Raw genomic sequence first — 20510 nt, 5'->3', positions numbered from 1 at the left:
CTTTTAATTCTGATTCTGCTGTGTTCTTAAGTATAGATGTTACACTTTTTGTATCAGTTTTTCTCTATTTACTATTATCCTTAGCAAGGTGTTCTTCTCCCAAAATTGATATCAACATTAACCTATCTTTTCTTCTTCTCTTATATATCTTTTCCCCCCACTAGTTGGCCATTTTTAAAATATTATTTATGAAATATTTAGTCATGTCCAACTGCTTTGTAACACTATCTTTATTGTCTTCTAAATTTTTTGTGATTAGATTTTTTAAACTTTCTATTCTTCCCATTTTGTCTATTTACTCTGGTATCATTTTTCTTTAATAATTTTATACATACATATGTTGAAACCCGACAGATTCTGTCTGTACATTATTTTTATTTTATTACTATTTTACAAATCTTGCTTTTTTTATTCTTTCTGATATAACTTAGAATTATTTTTCAGGTGCCAGACAGGTACTTTTGTGAATCTTATTGAGTTTATCTTAAATTTATGGATCAATTTAAGAAGAACTAAAATTTTAAAAATATTTTTCCCATCTCCTTTTATTACGATCAGGAAGTCTTTGTAGTTTTCTTCATTTTTGTACCATGCATTTCTTATTAAGTTTATAGTTAGCTACTTTACATTTTGGAAGATATTATAAAGTAATTTTTAAATAATATTTTCTATTATTTGTCTGACTTTTGAGATTTCAACTCAGTATTTTATGTGATTCTATTTTCTGTCCTTTTAAACCATACCACTGCCACTGTACTTCTTTTCTTTTTTTCTTTTTATTTTTTAATGGATTGCCCTAGAGTTTGAGCTATACATTTACAATTAATCCAAGTCTGCTGTCAAATAACACTATACCACTTCACAGGTAGTACAAGTACCTTATAGTAAGAAATTAGTCACAATTTCTCCCTCTTGTTCCTTATATCATTGCTATCACTTATTTCACTCATAAATAAGCGTGTGTGTGTGTGTGTGTGTTTGTGTGTGTGTGTGTTTCAGCACCACATAACAATGTCTCGGACAGTAGCAGACCACATATACAAAAATGTTCCAATAAGATTATAATGGAGCTGAAAAATGCCTATCATCTAGTACTTACTACAACTACACTTTTAAACATTATTTTAGAGTGTACTCATTCTATTTATCAAAATTAAGTTCACTTTAAAACAGCTTCAGGCAGGTCCTTCAGGAGGTATTCCAGAAGGAGGCCTTCTTGTCATAGAAGACAACAGCTCCATGTGTGTTACTACCCCTGAAAAACCCTGCAGTGAGACAAGATGTGGAGGTGGAAGACTGTGATGCTGATAATCCTGATCCTGTGTAGGCATAAGCTAATATGTGGGTTTATGTCTTAGTTTTTAACAAAATGGGTTTTTTTTGAGATGGAGTCTCGCTCTGTCGCCTAGGCTGGAGTGCAGTGGTGCGATCTTGGCTCACTGCAGCCTCTGCCTCCTGAGTTCTAGTGATTCTCCTGCCTCAGCCTCCCAGGTAGCTGGGATTACAGGCGCCCACCACCACACCCAGCTAATTTTTTTTTTTTTTTTTGGTATTTTTAGTAGAGACAGGGTTTCACCATGTTGGTCAGGCTGGTCTCGAACTCCTGACTTCAGGTAATCCATCCGCCTTGGCCTCCCAAAGTGCTAGGATTTCAGGCGTGAGCCACTGTGCTCAGCCAATAAAAATGTTTAAAAGGTAAAATAATAATAATAATAAAACTTAAGGTTGATTTATGCCTAATGTAAATGATGAGTTAATGGGTGCAGTACACCAACACGGCACATGTATACATATGTAACAAACTTGCACGTTGTGCACATGTACTGTAGAACTTAAAGTATAATAAAAAATCAATAAATTTTTATAAGTTTAGTGTAGCCTAAGTGTACAGTGTTTATAAAGTCTACAGTAGTGTAAGGTAACGTCCTAGGCCTGCACGTTCACTCACTCAGTGACTCACCCACTTCCTGTCCCAAACACTCCATTCATATTAAGTGCCCTATACAGGCATACCATTTTTTATCTTTTATGCCATATTTTTACTGTATCTTTTCTATGTTTCAACAAATATTTACTCTTGTGTTATAATTGCCTACAGTATTCAATAGAGTAACATACTGTATAGGATTGCAGCCTAGGAGCATTAGGCTATGCCATATAGGGTATATGTGTAGTAAGCTAAACCATCTATGTTTGTCTAAGTACACTATGTTTGCAGGAGGAAATTTCCTAACAATGCATTTCTCAGGATGCTTCCCTGTCACTAAGGGACTCATCACTGTATATATGAATAAGCATACCTAATCAAATACATTGTTGCAGTTATTACTGTGAACAAATTATTATGTGTTAGATCAATTAAAATATAAGAAAAATAATCTTCATCACTTATTCCTTCTTCCACGCTCTTCCTTTCTCTCTATATATCCAGATTTCTGACCCATGTTCTCTAAAGAACTTATTTTAACATTTCTTACAAGGCAGGCCTACTGGCAACAATTTTTTTTTCCATTTTTGCTAGTCTGAAGAAGTATTTCTCCTTCACTTTTAAAGGATAATTCTGGTAGTTAGAGAATTCTAGGTTGGTGAGTTTTTTCTCTCAATACTTTAATTATTTCACTTTATTCTCTTTTTCCTGGCATGATTTCGGAGAAGCTGGATGTCATTCTTATCTTTGTTTCTCTATGGGTAAGGTGGGTTTTTTTCTCCCGACCTCTTTCAGCATTTTTTTAAATCCTTGATTTTTCTGTAGTTTGAATATGATATGACTAGGTGTAGGGACTTTCTTTTTGGCATTGATTCAACTTGATGTTCTCTGAGCTTTCTGCACCTGTTGTTTGGTATCTGACATTAATTTGGAGAAATTCTGTCATAAATGTTTAAAATAGTTCTTCTGTTTAGTTCTCTCTTCTCTTACTGGTATTATCATCACATATATATTACACCTTTTTTAGTTCCATAGTTCTTGGATATTCTGGGGTATTATTTTTTCAGTCTTTTGTCTCTTTGCTTTACAGTTTTAGAGATTTTTATTGATCTGTCCTCAAGCCCAGAGATTATTTCCTCAGTTGTGTCCAGTCTACTAATGAGCGCATTGAAGGCATTCTCTATTTCTGTTGGTGTTTTAACCTCCAGCATTTCTTTTGGCTCTTTCTTAGAATTTCCATCTCTCTGCTACATCGCCCATCTATTCTTGAATGTTGTCCACTTTATCCATTAAAGACCTTAGCATATTAATCACAGTTGTTTTAAATTTCCAGCCAGATAATTCCAACATCTCTGACATATGTGTGCCTGGTTTTGATATTTTCTCTGTCTCTTCAAATTGTAGGATTTTTTGTTTTGCCTTTTAGTATGCCTTGTAATTTTTTTCTTCATAACAGAAATGGTGTTCTGGGTAACAGGAACTGCTATAAATAAGCATTTAACAATGTGATAGTAAGTTAAAGAAGGGCTAGCCTTCCATAGTTCTATGACTGGGTCTCAGTTTTTAGTAAGCTTGTGCCTCTGAACTGTAAACTTCACAAGTGCTCCTTAGTTGTTTTTTTCTTGCTCCTTTGCTGGGATAGGATACCTGGGGTGGCCTAGAGTTGGAAGTTTCTTTTCTTCAGGTCAGTTAGTCTCTGATAAAATCCCAGAAGATTGGGCTTCCTTTAAAAGTTTTTTCTAAGATCGGACCTTGTTAAGAACAGAATGCTCTGGTGTATTTCAAAATGGTTCCTTTTTTCCTCCCCCTACTGATAGCATGAGGGATTTTTTCTCTGATATTCACTGTGAGAACCAGGTAGAGTTCCTAGAGGTAAAAATTACAAAAGTGTGCATGTGCATGTGTGTGGCGGGGGTCACGGGGGAGGTCCTGTGACTGGGTTCCCCTAGAGTTTTTAATTTCTCCATGCTGGGCCTCTATCAATTTGTCAATTACAGTTCAGGTTTTTCTACCCCAGCACTGGTTCCTGAGGAAGTTTTTGCTTGTTGGTTCCTAACGTAAGTTTGATTCTCTGTATCTACTTGTCTGTCTCCAATTTGGGGACAGCTCTTTGCCCTGTAAACTCAATTCTCTTATGAATCTAGGAAAAGTTGTTTATATTCTAGTTTGTCTGTTTTTTTATTTGGATGGAGAGGTGACTTCCAAGCTTCTTAGGTATCAGACTGGACTGAATCTGGTCTAATTTTATTTTCTTAGTCAGTATTTTTAGTATAACTATTTTATTTATTTATTATTGGGCATTATTACAAAGTGATAAAACTTAGCTGATTTTCCTGGGTTTTCTAGAGCAATAACTACATAAAAATTAATGGCAATTTGTTTCATCTTTTAAAATACTTGTTTTTCATCTAATTGCATAGATTGACACTTTTCAAGTATGTGCTATATCATAACAATAGTAATGACCATTCTTGGTTTACTTGTTACTTTAATAGGGAAATTAGTTCTTGAGTTTCATCATTAAACATCATACTGTGTGTTAGATTAAAATTAAGATTTGTGTTTTGTGGTGTGTGTGTGTGAGAGAGAGAGAGAGAGAGAAAGACAGAGAGAGAGAAAACTTTACATTGTTGTGTTACTAAAAAATAAATGTTTAATGTTTATCACAATTTTTTGATTCTAACAAGAAGACAGTATAGTTTTGTCTGCAGACCTAATGACCTGGTAATTATAAATGCAATATTCTAATATTAACTTCATAATTTTAATTTTCAAACCTCTTATTCCAAACAATAATTATTTGATAAGGTACAGAGGAAAAAGCAAGGCCTAGAGATTAAAGGCTTGGCTTTGCTCTTCATCTCTAAAGGGGGAACAATTTTAATATTAATATCTGAATATTTGATATATAATTAATCCTAATAATAATTTATAAAACATTTGTAAATTATTACACCATGTGAATCAAGCTGCCAATTTGAGAGATAAAGGCACTGACATACTAAAAACTGGTACCAAAATTGGAATACATCCCAGGATCTCAGAACCCCAGGGCTACTTGCTTTACAATGGGCCATCTCAATTAGAATTGAGGGTTTATCAGATCATGGGGTTACATGGCTATCAGAACGTTCTTCTGTCACTTGAGCAGCAAAGGAAAATTTTAGGAGTTTTCAATGAGTTTCTCTTATAACAACAACAAAAATACTCAGGATTTTCAAGTAAATCAATTTTAAGAGTAGCCTTTTGTATACCATGAAGCCCCTTCCCTATTTGATTTGGCCTTCTCTGTCCCTGATGCTTCTTCTCTAGTTAGTGTCAGTGTGGCTTTCATCAGATTCTAGATATTTCTTAAGCTCCCTATGACAGCCTCTTCCTTCCATCCTTCTATAGTCATAAAGAGATGAGTGCCAGGAAGCATCCTAAAAGAAGGCTTTCACAGTGAATATGAATCTGGTATCAGGGAATCCCGAAAAGCACATCCAGCAAAGTTAGTTATATTGTGAAAGCACAACTAATTTTGATAGTGACCATGAATGGAGTTACCCACAGAGAAGCTGTAACTACGTGGTGACCACCAAACAGGTCTGTCTGACTCCAGCCTGACCCCCACTTCACTCAATCCTCAATTTAAAAAAACCCGACAATGCCTCTCTCTCTCTCTCTCTTTTTTTTAAAAATTATTTCCTCCCTCTCCATTTCCTATGTATTTAACTGAAACTCCATGGCTTAGTGAGCAAGACATTCCATGCTTTACTCCTTGCACACTTTACCTCTACCATCTCATTTCTCTTGCTACCTTAAATCTTAAGATTCAGAAACTAGAAACCATGTCAAGTTTCTGAAATATGCCATGCTCTCACATGTCCATGTGCAGGGAATTTACTCCCCATGTCTATCCCTCCTCCTTTAAGTCTCACTGTACATAAAGTCATCTCTTAGGTGAAATCTGGCCTAACATCTCAGACCATTTGGGCTGCTTCTTCCTAGTGCTCCAGGAATACTGCTCTCACCTCAATTTTTCTTATCACTCTTGATTTGTAATCATATAATACATTTCCCTGTCTCTCACTAGAATCTGAGCTCTGTGAGGGCAGTATCCCAACATTTAAGAAAAATGGGTTGACTAAATGCATAAATTAAAAGTAAAGGAGTGGATGAGAGAACACTTCATAACATATAATCTTCTTCAAAAATTTTAGGAATTAGTTACTATTATGGAAAAATGAATCTGTCATGAAACAAGCTCCAGGATGAAAAAGAGAACAAATTTGATGCCAGAATATTCCAAAGAACTCAGTACCCCATCACCCAGCCCTTCCATTGTTTCATCCATTCATTCATTTACTTTTCCACAAAATTGTATTGGAGACCTAGGGTTAGGGGCCAGAATGAGATGACCTTCTAACGTATTAGTTTTGCAAGTGTAACATCCAAGATGGGCCATGTGGCAGATCAATGAGCACTGAAACATTTAGAGTTGAGTTTGCACTGCTTAAAAAAAATAAAAATAAGCAAGCAGGCAAGCAAAGACATAAATAAACAACAAAATGTTTGCATGGAAAGCAGTGTTGGTTTAGTAAGGATAGCCAAGACAGATTCACTCAGATTAAACCAATTGGCAAATAAACGCTTTTCTTTCTTTTTTTACCCCCTAAACTAAGGACATTTCTTAAGAGCAGCACAAACTAGCATGCAAATATGCTTCTGATTTTTCACTTTCATAATTTAAAGATAGCCAAACAGATTTTTGTAGGATTTATTTTTCGTCCTTAATTGCTCCAATATGGAAGATGCTCTGTTGGGAGATCAAAATGGCAGATGTCCTTTAATGCCCTGACATTTTCACTTGTATAAATAATCATGTTTCTTTTCTGCCTAAAATTCATTGCTGCAGTTTGTCTCACACAGAACAGAGTTTGTCTGGGAACCCGCTCTCTCCCCAACCCAACAACAACAACAAAATAAATAGATCTTCTTGGTAGATCAGACATCATTCTTTCAAGGTTGCATGTGGTCACTGACTTAACTAGTTAGCTTAAAGACCCTAAATGTCAATATCCTCCTGAATATCTTGGTAGTTTTCTTTGTCTTAAACTAAGAAATATGTGGGCAGTATGTTCTTTTCTCTCTATTTACCCTACCAACAAGGAGAAAATTATTATCAAACATAAGTGAAAGCAGAGTTGATTTTAAGAAATGTGATTAAATGTGACAATGAAAAGTCTCTTAATGCTAACAAACTGCATACTTCAATATCTCATACACACATGCTTGAATTTCACACGCACACAGGCAAGTGTTTCTATCATGTTACTCTTTATTGTACTTTTCGTTTTGCAAATTTCTCAGTACAAAAGGCAGTAATTGGAAGAACAGTGGTGTGTAGCTCCCTAATTCAGTTAGGAGACATTATAGACATCAGAGTCTTGGTCAATTATTTTCATTAGCATGTTAAGGCTCATCATTCATAGAATTTGCCTCATTGTAGTATATCCTTTATTCCAAAATATTGGGAAAGTAATAGGTTTCTTCTTGCCTTCTTCACATTGATTTGTTTGTGAAGGGTGTGTGTTTGTGTGTATATGTGTGTGTCTGGAAACGCTATGGGAACAGCTGTTGAATGAGCACCCCTGATTTTTTGTGAGTCCCTTTGCCACAAAATTCTTAGGTTTCCAAGAACTGTTCTTTTATCTAGAAACTGAGGTTCTTTTTTTTTTTTTTTTTCTAACTATAAGCTATGATGGAATTCAACTAATTAACCAACCTATTGTGGATATTAAAAAAAAAAAAAAACTTGTTTAATTGGAATGCAATAATGTCAGTGTCCCAGGGTCAGTTATGTGCTTATAAAATTCAGTGAAACCTAGGGGACTTCAAATTCTAGTTCTGTTATTTTCCATGTCCTTATAAGAAATTGCTTCCCTCTTAGTTTCTCAGTTTTGTTTCCTATAAGATACGGGTCATTATACTCTTCGCAGAGTTTGAAAAATTATTTGGGATAAGGTATGTAAAAGCAACAAACAACAGCGTTTGCCCATATTAGCAGTTCAATCAATGTTGCTTAGTTAAATTTGCTTCAATTTAAATAATAGTAATAACAGAATAATAAGATAGCAAGATGAAGATATTTAGAAAAAGCAAAATCCACAATATAAATATAAGCAACATTAGAAGGAGTTGGAGAAGATGGAAACTAGAAGTGGACCATGAGATAATGAATCAGTAAAATCTGACTGTGTGGAAAAGTCAGACTGATATGAGATGCATTGGAAAGAATAGCATTCAGCCATTTATTCTGTCAATACACACAACAGTACTAAATGCCTAAATGCTCAAAGATGAGTGAAAAACTATATAAGACAAGGCCCTCAAGGAGGTTACTGTCTGATGAAGAGGTCAGACATTCAATCATGATGGACTGTGATATGTGCAAACTATGCAGTGATGACAGGTAGGTAGAGAGCTCACAGGGTATTCAGAAAGGCAAGAAAATAGAGGTGTACACACAGACTAGTAAGTTCATCATTGATCAGTAATAACATCGGGAGTATATCGTCACAGACTTTTACAACATCCTATGAAATTTCCATTATTTCAGTCCCTTGGATTGAAGATGGTAAACACTGACTGACATCAAAACTTAAAATTAATTTTTCAAAATTCACAAATGTAAATGAGCGTAAAGAAATCGAAATAACTAAATACTCAAATGGTGCCTTTGTAATTGTATGTCATCTATACTTCTGAAATTATTGAAGCTTATAACTCTACTAAGACGTTTTAGTCACACACTATATATAAATTTTATGTATGTGCTTATATATTTATATATATAGATGTGCGTGTATGTGTGTGCACAGGCAAGTGTGGGCACAGGAATATTTTTTCCATTATCTTGACAGAACTATTGCCACATTTCTAAGGAAAGTGGTGTAGGCCGGAGCAAAGTAATCAAATAATGATTATTCTGCTAGTGACTGAATACCTGTCTTCAAGTGTGTGGGAGCTTTTCATGTGGTAGATAGATCTACTTCCTCTCTGAGGTTTGGGCGGAAATGTAGAGTAGGCAGATTTGGGTCAGCAGTGAACAAAATACCTCCCTGGGAGCAAGTCTTGGCCTACATTCTCAGTTTTCCAACAGTCTGCAGAGAGGATCCCCAGACTGAAGTGCCCTGTGGCCTTTTTTAATAGGATAGAATGTCTCTGATCAGGTCAAGCTGTGAGGATTGTTTAGCTTCAGAGAAGAGATGGACAGAGGAAAAGGATTGGTAAGGAAGAACATCTGCAGAGCCTTCGGGAAGCTGCTGCATGACTGATGCCGTCTCCCTGGGATAAGCCTCTCTCGTGACACCATGATGAGGGCAGTGGGTCCTGGTCCTTTGCTCTGGTGCTTCCTGTTTTCAAGTTTTCAATATGCAAGAGCTGGTCCATATATTGCCCACTTTGATCTGCTTTTAATTTTTTCCTTTTTTTGCTAATGTAGGGTTGTCACCCAGTGCAGTCTATCTATCAAGGGCTTCTTTCTCTCTCCATTTTAATGTCCCCCTTGCTTGCCAGTCTTATTTATTTCTCCATTGGGCTACATCATCATCATAACCCCTATACTGGTATTCCCCCAACTGGTACTGTGGAGATCATCATTATCAGGAACTTTTATATTGTATTAGTGGAACGAAAAAGTGTACAAGTAAAAGCAGCATGCAATTAGGAGTTCAGGTTGGACTAAAACTTAGAAGCCTGAATTTGTTTTTACATTAATAGAAACACTACACTTTGTGCATGACATATTCTGATAATTAATGGCCCTATTTGCAAGTTTTGGCCTAAGTGGGGGAAAACATGCAACTGGTTACATATCTGTGGCCAGGGATGAAAACACCGGTGTCAAGATCAAAAACCAAGATGCTTGAAAAACATTTTCTTGTCATGGGAAATATATTGCCCAGGACTGAAGAATATGAAATATTTTCTTACCTTTGAATGAAGAGTCCTTCTGCATAGGCAATTACATTCAGAGCTACAATGACATTTCCAAGAATTCACTTTCCTCTCTTTGCCAATAAGTTTCCCTTCCTCATTAGTCTACTGCTCAAAGAGAAGAACTTCCAGAAAAGAATTAATATTTACTGAGCATCGCCAACAGGCTGGCAACTGTACTGAGTAACTTTGTGAATGGAATCAAATTTAATCTAAAATTATTAGTTTCATAGATGAGAATATGGAAAATCAAGACACCTAGATAATATGTTTAAAGTCAGGCAATTAATATGTACAAGATTCAAGATTCAAACCCAGGTCTGTTTGACCCCGAAGATTGAGTTTTTTGCTTCTTAGAATCTTTATATAAGAAAAAGATCTAAGAAATCTCTATGGAAATTTTAAAATTGATGGAATATTTGTCTTTTTCTGTTTCATCTTATTAACCTGGAGCCAATCTGACACTTTCCTGGAAATATGTCCTCACTGAATCTCTTTTTTTCTTGGATTATCCATAAACCTCGGTAACACATGTGTCCAATGCAAGAGGACCCACTCAGAGATGGATAGGGAGTTGAAAGCTAATATGTAGTCAAATACAGGGTGAAAACTTGGTTTCTAGCAAAGGGTTTTCTATAGTCCCATCTACTTAGGAGACTGATGCCAGAGGATTGCTTGAGCCCAGGAGTTCAAGGTTACAGTGAGCTGTAATTGCACCACTGCACTGCACCATGGCTGACAAATAGAAATATAAACAACAAAAAATTGTAATACAGCAATGAAAAACAGTACAAAATTTGAAACTACAGTATCATAACTATTTACATGGCTTTTACATGGTATTAGGTATTATAAGTAATCTAGAGATCATTTAACACATATAGGAGAATGTCTGTAGGTTATATGCAAATACTATGCCATTGTATATAAGGGATTTGAGCATCCCTGGATTTTGGTATTCAGAGGAGGGTCCTAGAACCAATCCCCTGCAAATACCAAGGGAAGATTATACATTTTCTTTAACCTAAAATATATTAAATAATTTTGAAAGTCTGAGATTTTTTTCCCTACTACAGGAGCTAATTCAAAATCCTGTCAACCTATTTAAAGCCTACCAGCTATTGGGCCATGATGCTAGTCATAACATTCATGTTGCTATAAACTCTGATTCTTAACCCACAAACAGAGGCAAACCATACCAGAAGTTCATTGTAATCATGTGTATGTATGCATGTATGTGTAATTTGACGGAACATATTAAAATTTTCTACTGTTTTATAATACCAATGCTTTCCCACTAGAAAATACATCTTAGAAAAATAGTTGCAACTGGTAGAGAAAACACGATGGGGAAGTATTTTAGGGGCAAAGGCTATGAAAGATTGGGAAATACAGAAAAGCCAACATCTGGAATTTTGGTTAAATCCTTCCCAGAACACAGTTATGCCATTTGTTCAACAAGTATTTATTGAATGTCTGCTGTGTTTCTGGCCCTGCAGAGACTGAGATGAATCAGATAAAAATCCCCTATTCTCAAGAAGTTCGCAGTCTCACAGAGGTCAAAGTAGTTATGTCAACAAATCATGACAGAAGAGTAGGTTATGTATTTCTGTAAGCATATACAGTGTGGTGGGTCACACGAGAGATGATGGGAGAGGTCTTGGATGCCCTCCCTGAAGAGATGACTTTTGAATTCTATTTTGAGGCCTGAGAAGTACAACTGTTATGATAAAAGGAACAGTTATTTTGGGCAAGAGAGCAGTGGATAAAAAGACCAGGCGCACAGAAGAGTGTAGCATTCTTGGGGGACAGAATTGAATTCTTGATGTCAGGCTCAACTGGTCCCTGTGGAAAAACATAGGAGGTGAGGCTGGCAAGCAAGGTAAAGTCTAGGTTAGGGAAATAACGTTTGATAGTCTATCATGCAGGCAGAGGTGTGCTGTGTTATGTGAGCCACAAACTTCAAATCACTCTAAGCAGGAGGAGTCACATGTTTAATTGGGTGGTTGATGGTGTTGGGGTTTTAAAGAAACCATCAATCTCCTGCAAGGGTTAGAAAGTAGTTCCTCTCTTTAAAGCACATATATTTTCATGACTAATGAGTGGATTCCTAGTTTGCGTAAGGTTGAAGGTGGACTTGGAATTTCTTTTTAAAAAATATATGCAAACAAAAATTGGCTAAACGCTTGTCATAAAGTAGGAAGTTTGCACATGAGAAAAAAACATTTGTTTCCTCACACACACTTGAATAATTAATTATTAATATTTCCTGTGCTAACATAGAATAGATTGCTGAAGCTCATGCTTTCTTGTGGCATTTCAAGAAGGAACAATAACCCAACAGAAAATAGTGAGGCAGGCTTGCCACCGAAGGAAGTTCCCTTCAAAGGCAAGCCTGCCACACCATTTTCTGTGGGAAAACGTAGGGTGTGAGCCTGGAAGGCAAAGTGAAGTCTAGGTTAGGGAAATAATATGTGATCATCCACCATGCAGGCAGAAGTGCGCTGAGTCATGTGAGCAACAAACTTCAAATCATTCTAAGCAGGAGGAATGACATGTTTAACCGGGTGGCTGAGGGTGTTGGGGGAAATCCCTTCACTGGCAAGTCTGCCACACCATTTTCTGCTTGGCTCTTACCCGTTCTTCAGTGGGAATTCCCTACCAAATCCAAAAGAGCCTGTTTCTGAAATTTATTCCAAAATGCATATAGCTTGTTTCGTGATCGTATCATGCCAAATGGCGGTGGCTTCTGCAGATAAATGAAAGAACAAGTAAGAACAATTCTGGTGGTTAACCTTTATGATAAGAGAGTGCCCTCAAATCTGCCGAGCAGAGAGCCACTGTGATTCCAATGGTCTTGACCGGGCGCACGTCCTGTCTCCCCTCTTTCTGCAGATAACACAGCAGGCGTGTACGCCCGGCGTGGAGGGTTCAGTCGACAGAAGCAGGACTTGTACCTCCTGCCCATAGTGATCAGCGACGGCGGCATCCCGCCCATGAGTAGCACCAACACCCTCACCATCAAAGTCTGCGGGTGCGACGTGAATGGGGCACTGCTCTCCTGCAACGCGGAGGCCTACATTCTGAACGCCGGCTTGAGCACAGGCGCGCTGATCGCTATCCTCGCCTGCATCGTCATTCTCCTGGGTAAGGGCGCTTCCTGGTCCCCTGCAGGAAGGGCCTGGCAACCGGATGCCCCTCCTTGAAACACACACTTCTCAAATACAGGCTGGTAACCAGGACCTTGTTATGACTGTCGACACGGTTTAAGACAAGAAGTGGAGTAGTGGGGCGGAGTGGTGGTTGCGAGGACGAGATGGGGGTTGTCTGCCTCATGCATTTGACGGAGTATTGGGGGGAGCAGACAATTGAGTTCCTGCGGAGAACAGGGAAGGTCAGGAGCATTTTGCCGGGCCATCACAGGGCTGTATAGCAGGAGCCACTAGGGGGCTTCAGGGACATCAGAGAAGGTTTGGCATAAGAGGAATTTGGGCAGAAACCTGGTGTATTAGCAATGGTTTTGTCTCACAAGATAAAGGAGAAGGCTTAGGGACATTAGGCGCATAAGGAGGAGCAAAAGACAGCAGAGGAAGGACTCGGGAACTGGAAGAAGGAAGAAGCAGGACTCTAACCCCTCCACTAATTATCATTTATAACATCTATTCTAACACCTCAGCTCATGGATACGCCTTGGAGGCTTTTCCTGCACCTGCCCCTGCGTAGGTGCCGCTCTTCTGCATTCTGTCTCATCTGTGGCTTATTCTGTAGAAAAGCCATGTGCTGGTCCTCATAACATTTACCATTTCTGGGCCTCAGGAAGATCATTTTGTCCCAAAGTCTCAGAACTAGTGACTGACCAAATCAGGATTCAAACGTATGCATGTCTGACACCAAACCTACACTTTTCCCATGGTGCTTGGTCCTACCTCGAATGAATTCATGGAACTTTACTCCATAGGGAAGAGCCAGTACATTCAGTTCAGCAAATAGTTACTGGGTATTATCTGGGCCACAGGCCCTATGTTAGGTCCTGAGAGATTAAAAGAAGAAGGCTGTGTGATCTCTGTCCTCAAAAGGTTCACAGTATGTCAAGGAAGGTATGCATGAAGAGATAAACTCTTTACTCCATAGGAAAGAGCCAGTGAGTTCAGTTCAGCAAATAGTTATTGGGTATTCTCTGGGCAACAGGCCCTATGTTAGGTCCTGAGGGATAAAGAGAAGAAGTCTATGAGATCTGTGTGCTCTACAGGTTCACAGAATATCAAGGAAAGTATGCATGAAGAGAAAAACTGAGGGACATGGTGGGTGCTATAATAGGGACATGAACACAAGATGGTTGGGGCACAGAGTAGAAAGCACCTGACATGGGCTGGGCTCGGTAGCTCATGCCTGTAATCCCAGCACTTTGGGAGGTGGAGGCGGGCCAATCACCTGAGGTCAGGAGTTCAAGACCAGCCTGACCAACATGGAAAAACCCCGTCTCTACTAAAAATACAAAATTATCTGGGTGTGTTGGTGCATGCCTGTAATCTCAGCTACTTGGGAGGCTGAGGCAGGAGAATCACTTGAACTCGGGAGGCGGAGGTTGCGGTGAGCCAAGATAGCACCATTGCACTCCAGCCTGGGCAACAAGAGCAAAACTCCGTCTCAAAAAAAAAGGGGGGGGGGGGCACCTAACATTGCCTGGGAAGGTCAAAGAAATCCTCCTGGAGGATGTGACATATAGGTTGGCTGCTGAGAGTTGTCCAGCTGGGGACAGAGGCTTGGATAGATGAATATTTCAAACAGAGGAAGTAAAATACAAAAGCCCTAAAAAGTTAAAAGAAGTGGAGACAGATGTGTAAACCATGTGATAAATATTATAATGAGGGTAAGAATAGGGCCAGGCTGGTGCATGAAAAAGGTGCCACTAGTCCTGTCCAGTGTCAGGATGGGAGTCCAGGAAATGTATCCATGATGAAAGAAAAAAGAGTCCGCCAAACAGAGAAAGTGAAAAGGAGTGGTCTGTGCTCGTGAAAATGCCCACAAGAACAAGGCACAGAGCTTTGGGAGCCATATGAAGACCAGGGCAAATACAATCTCCCATCCCTGCTTCTCAGAGCAATGGTGGAGCCAGAGGGCTGCTCAGTTGGAGTGCCAGATTCAGCCACAAATATTTTCTTCAGCCTTGCTGAGTGTGCGGGAGAGCCTTCTAATGGAACACTGTAGAAGTCTCTTGGGGAACAGAGGGAATCAATGAAGAATTAAACTGTTCCTGAACTTTCCTTATAAATGACTCTGATCACCCTTCCTAGGTTGCCCAAGCTTAAAGGAACCTCCTCTCCCAGGCAAGACATGAGATTGCTTTATCTGGGTTCCAGCTGATGCTATTTTCCTATGTTAAAATAAACAGAAGATTTTGTCTTCTGGGGGTCTTTATAAACTTCCTTTCCTCTATGTGGTGGCTACAGAGAGTCCAGCCAGACTTATGATAAGATTTCCCATTAAGTTAGTATAGGACCAATGCTCTTTCTCAGACATTGGCAGGAGCTAGCCATCACCCCCTATAAGATGGTAGGCCCTGAGGGCTCTGCATGTCCTCATTTTTAAACCTTGGAAAAACAGCTACCTTCCTTTGCAAAGAGAAATTGGCATTAGCCACTTCTAAGAGACTACAGATGAGCATGTTTAGAATCGGCCTAGTTCTTAGGAAGATGACTTCTACATGGTATCTGGATTCATTTGTTAACAGTTCAAAATTGTCCCAACCTTCCAAGTTGTTGGACATAATGTTTTCACGGCAGCATTTGTAGAGGAAGAGCCAGGCGGGGGTCAATTGTACACATCCCTGGGAATTCCAGGCAAAGCTCTCATTTCCTATACCGTTTCCAGTTGTGAGCATTTGTACCTCATGGTTTATGGTAATCAGAGTTCCTCTGGTAGAAGAACCCAGGAATACTGAACTTAACGAATGCTTACTTTCTTTTTCTTTCCCTCCAGTCATTGTAGTACTGTTCGTGACCCTGAGAAGGCAAAAGAAAGAACCACTCATTGTCTTTGAGGAAGAAGATGTCCGTGAGAACATCATTACTTATGATGATGAAGGGGGTGGGGAAGAAGACACAGAAGCCTTTGATATTGCCACCCTCCAGAATCCCGATGGTATCAATGGATTTATCCCCCGCAAAGACATCAAACCTGAGTATCAGTACATGCCTAGACCTGGGCTCCGGCCAGCGCCCAACAGCGTGGATGTCGATGACTTCATCAACACAAGAATACAGGAGGCAGACAATGACCCCACAGCTCCTCCTTATGACTCCATTCAAATCTACGGTTATGAAGGCAGGGGCTCAGTGGCCGGGTCCCTGAGCTCCCTAGAGTCGGCCACCACAGATTCAGACTTGGACTATGATTATCTACAGAACTGGGGACCTCGTTTTAAGAAACTAGCAGACTTGTATGGTTCCAAAGACACTTTTGATGACGATTCTTAACAATAACGATACAAATTTGGCCTTAAGAACTGTGTCTGGCGTTCTCAAGAATCTAGAAGATGTGTAAACAGGTATTTTTTTAAATCAAGGAAAGGCTCATTTAAAACAGGCAAAGTTTTACAGAGAGGATACATTTAATAAAACTGCGAGGACATCAAAGTGGTAAATACTGTGAAATACCTTTTCTCACAAAAAGGCAAATATTGAAGTTGTTTATCAACTTCGCTAGAAAAAAAAAAAACACTTGGCATACAAAATATTTAAGTGAAGGAGAAGTCTAACGCTGAACTGACAATGAAGGGAAATTGTTTATGTGTTATGAACATCCAAGTCTTTCTTCTTTTTTAAGTTGTCAAAGAAGCTTCCACAAAATTAGAAAGGACAACAGTTCTGAGCTGTAATTTCGCCTTAAACTCTGGACACTCTATATGTAGTGCATTTTTAAACTTGAAATATATAATATTCAGCCAGCTTAAACCCATACAATGTATGTACAATACAATGTACAATTATGTCTCTTGAGCATCAATCTTGTTACTGCTGATTCTTGTAAATCTTTTTGCTTCTACTTTCATCTTAAACTAATACGTGCCAGATATAACTGTCTTGTTTCAGTGAGAGACGCCCTATTTCTATGTCATTTTTAATGTATCTATTTGTACAATTTTAAAGTTCTTATTTTAGTATACATACAAATATCAGTATTCTGACATGTAAGAAAATGTTACGGCATCACACTTATATTTTATGAACATTGTACTGTTGCTTTAATATGAGCTTCAATATAAGAAGCAACCTTTGAAATAAAAAAAAAAAGATTCTTTTTTAATTCTGGGTTTGATTCTTAACATTGAAAAAAACATTAAGTATTTCTAATGATCCATTTATATTTCTAATTTAATTGTGATCTTTTAATAACCCTATTTATGATCTGTTGTAGTCTGTCTGATGCTTTTATTGTTTATTTAAAATCAAATATGTTTTACAAATGTTTTTTCAGACAAGATTCTGTAACATCATGTAAAGCTTTTTTGTACATTCTTGGTGTTAACCTCCCGGCTTCTCTTCACACACATCTTCTAAAAAAGAAGGATGTGGAAGAACTAGGTCAGTCTATGACTTTGCAATATGTGTTATATAATATGCATTTATCTTGTATATCAGTAATTTGACGGTTATGAGAGATGAATCCATGAGGGAATGGAGCTATCAGAACTCTAATGTTCCAGGTATACATTCTGTGCCCCGCACTGAGCACTGGGGGACTGGGGGACTACAGTCAAAAATACAAATTTGCCCCAGACTCTAATGTTATTCTATTTTTTCTTATGTTGAACTTACCAGGCTATTGTAAGACTCCGACAGTTGAAACTGCTTCTTTTTCCTCCTATAATTTTAACTAACTGTAAAATGATGTGGCATTTTACGTTTTAATGAGAAAGGGCGATTCATTTCAAAAACCTTTGTTTAGAATATGCTTGGGGCCGTAAGCTCAGAATGAGGGCAGGGACCATTTTGGATTCTGAGGGTCAATGCCATTTGGTCCGGGAGTGTGTCTACAGTCCCCTGCATCCCAGCTGGTTTACTGGGGATTGAAACTTATGTGAAGGGCATTTCACCTGTTCAGTTGGGCCAAAGGTCGAAACGTAGCAATACTTGGGGAAAGACCACACAAAGTCACACTGCAAGTGCTTTCCCTCTTTCCCCCTACACACAGGGCACGTGCTTTTTCTTGGATTGCAGACAATTTTTACAGTTTTTTTCTGACTTTATTGTGAAAGTTTGTTTCAAGCATTTCTTGATATCATGTTACATACTATTTTTTATGATTTAGTCAACATGCATACAAAGAAATGTTTTTTATGAAGTGCTCACTTCCATTTTACTTTGCATTGAAATCAAATTGGGCTGAACACTTCAATGGAATACATTCTGTGGACAATGTCACTTTAGAATCTTTCATCTCAGTGAAGAATTACGCATTCTCAATACTTCCATAATTGCAGGTTGTGTTCATTTTTTATATAGTTTTTGTAATCCAAAGAATATTTTGCTAGATTTGCACAGATCTCCAATTGAATTTGCAATGAAGAAATAACTCAAAAGGAATATGAATAGCATTTAAATAAGTATACAGCTGTAAGTAACCCTGTCACCATGGATGATCCTTTTCTCTAGGAATGTATTTGGATTAGAGATGACAACTACATTTTCGCATTTTTATGTTGAAGTCTTTTTTAAAAAGGCTGTTTACTTTTCAGTAGTTAAGAATACTTGTTTTTCTTTTTTTTTCTTTTTATCTTTTATTTTTTCTTTAAGCCTCTGTTGTTTGTAGAACACTCTTAGAAACTTGGAAATAAAATGTCTTTCCCAACTAGTGGAGTCCTTTTTCATTTGGAGCACATTGCCTTAAAAGAAGTCTTAATTTAAATGGTCCTTCCTTATTTCTAAAGTAATCACTGTTTTATACCATCTATGCAGCTAAAAGAAGGAACATGCTTCTGTTCTTTTCCTCAAGTAATGGGTATTGTTTCTATTCATCATTCATTCACTGATTCATTCACTAATTCATCAAAATCTTATTTTATAAACCTTGCTCCAGTTACTTGAGGATTCAGAATGAATCTTACTACCTTTCCTGACATCTTTTGATAATTCAACACTATACCAAAGTATCCACCTTGTTGTCTTATGGTCACCTATTTACCTATTTGCCCTCCTAGACAATGCAAGAAGATATTTTATCTCCTCCCAAGTTGAAGGAAGAACATAAAAGGTATAACAGGAAGGAGATGGTGAGATGTAGAGTGTGAACGGAGATTAGGCCACCTGTGGCAATTCTGGACAGATCTTGGGTTTAGCTAAGTTATCTCTTTTAGGCCTGGGTTTCTGGGGGTGACAGGGAAGACAAAAGAGTAGTTTCTTTACACCTCTTGGAGAATTGGTTAAAAGTAAGGAGATCATGGCTCTGTATGTCAGGCGGAACTGAGTCAGGAGTACTTGAAACTACTCCTGGGTCATTGTGACATATCCTTCACCTCTTTTTGAGAAGCTTTATAAGACAACAGAGGTGAATGCGGGTTGGGCCGTTGGAGTCTCTGAGCAGAAGAGGGGCAAAATTTATTTGACAGGCAGTGTGGAGAACAAATTAGGAGCATGTAAACTCAGAGGTGTGCCCCAGGAGGGCTTTTGCAGAGGTCACAATGAGGTAGAATAAGGGCCTGAAATAATCCAGTAATTTGGAGATGGAGAAGAGGAAAGACTTCTCTGCTCCTGTGCTGCCATCAGCCTGGTCCGGGCCACAGTCATCTCTGACCCGGAAGACTGACACCACCTCTGGGCTGATCCTCTGCCTCCCAACCTCTTCTTCACAAAAAAAGCCAAAGGGATACTTTTAACACACAACCCAGATCACATGACTTCGTAACTTAAACCTCTTCACTGGCTTCCCAAAGACTTAAAATGAATTCTGATGCCTTTACTTTATTGCTTTACATGAACAGGGCCCTGTGAACCTCTCCAGTGTCATTCCACTCCATCCTCCTTTCAGTGCACGATGCTCTAGCCAGACTGGCCATCTTTCAGTTCCTCATACAAACAAAACACGTTTCCTTTTCCACGGAAAGCAGGTCACCTTTTTTTTTTTTTTTTGTATTGATGACAACTCTTTAAACTTATTTTGCTTTTTAGCTTTATGTATGTGTGTGTGTGTGGGTGGGTCTCACTGCCCTACCAGAATGTAAGCTCCATGAGGGCAGGGAATCTCGCTTTCTTGTTTACCATTGTATATCCAGTTCTTTACACTGTGCCTGAAACATAACAGGTACACAATAAATATCTGTTGAATGAAAGCAAATACACTGATGAGGCAGATTTATCAGGATTTGATGACTGATTAGAGGTTACCAGTGTGATTTTAAGCATCCTTATCTGAAAAATTAAGTCAACTGTGATCTTAGTACCTAGAATTGGTAAATGGAAAAGAAACGGGTTTGGGGAAAATGAATTGAGCTTGGGTTGGGATTGTAAATGGGAGGTGTTTGTGTGACAACTGGATGGACTTTCAAGTAAGTCACCAGAAGTATGGATTTTCAGTTCGCTCATTGCAGAAGTAGGGCCTGGGCATG

At 38.4% G+C, this 20510-nt stretch overlaps 1 protein-coding gene across 3 annotated transcripts in view; it reads left to right on the top strand.

The window, feature by feature from the left end:
* CDH11 (cadherin 11) overlaps positions 1–19981 on the top strand; it is a 174940-nt gene extending 154959 nt beyond the window's left edge. For 2 of the 3 annotated variants that reach the window (XM_025370023.1, XM_025370020.1), the window contains 2 exons: positions 12803–13054; positions 15887–19981. In XM_025370023.1, coding sequence (XP_025225808.1) covers positions 12803–13054; positions 15887–16383 — 749 coding nt within the window. In that variant the 3' untranslated portion in view covers positions 16384–19981. The remainder of the gene's footprint in view (positions 1–12802; positions 13055–15886) is intronic. The other variant, XM_025370021.1, reaches the window with a different exon arrangement.
* Positions 19982–20510: the final 529 nt, after the last annotated feature.

This window comes from Theropithecus gelada, chromosome 20, assembly GCF_003255815.1.
Source record: "Theropithecus gelada isolate Dixy chromosome 20, Tgel_1.0, whole genome shotgun sequence".
NCBI lineage: Eukaryota > Metazoa > Chordata > Mammalia > Primates > Cercopithecidae > Theropithecus > Theropithecus gelada.
Note: the sequence above shows the minus strand (reverse complement) of the source record. Positions and strands in the feature narration are given on the sequence as shown.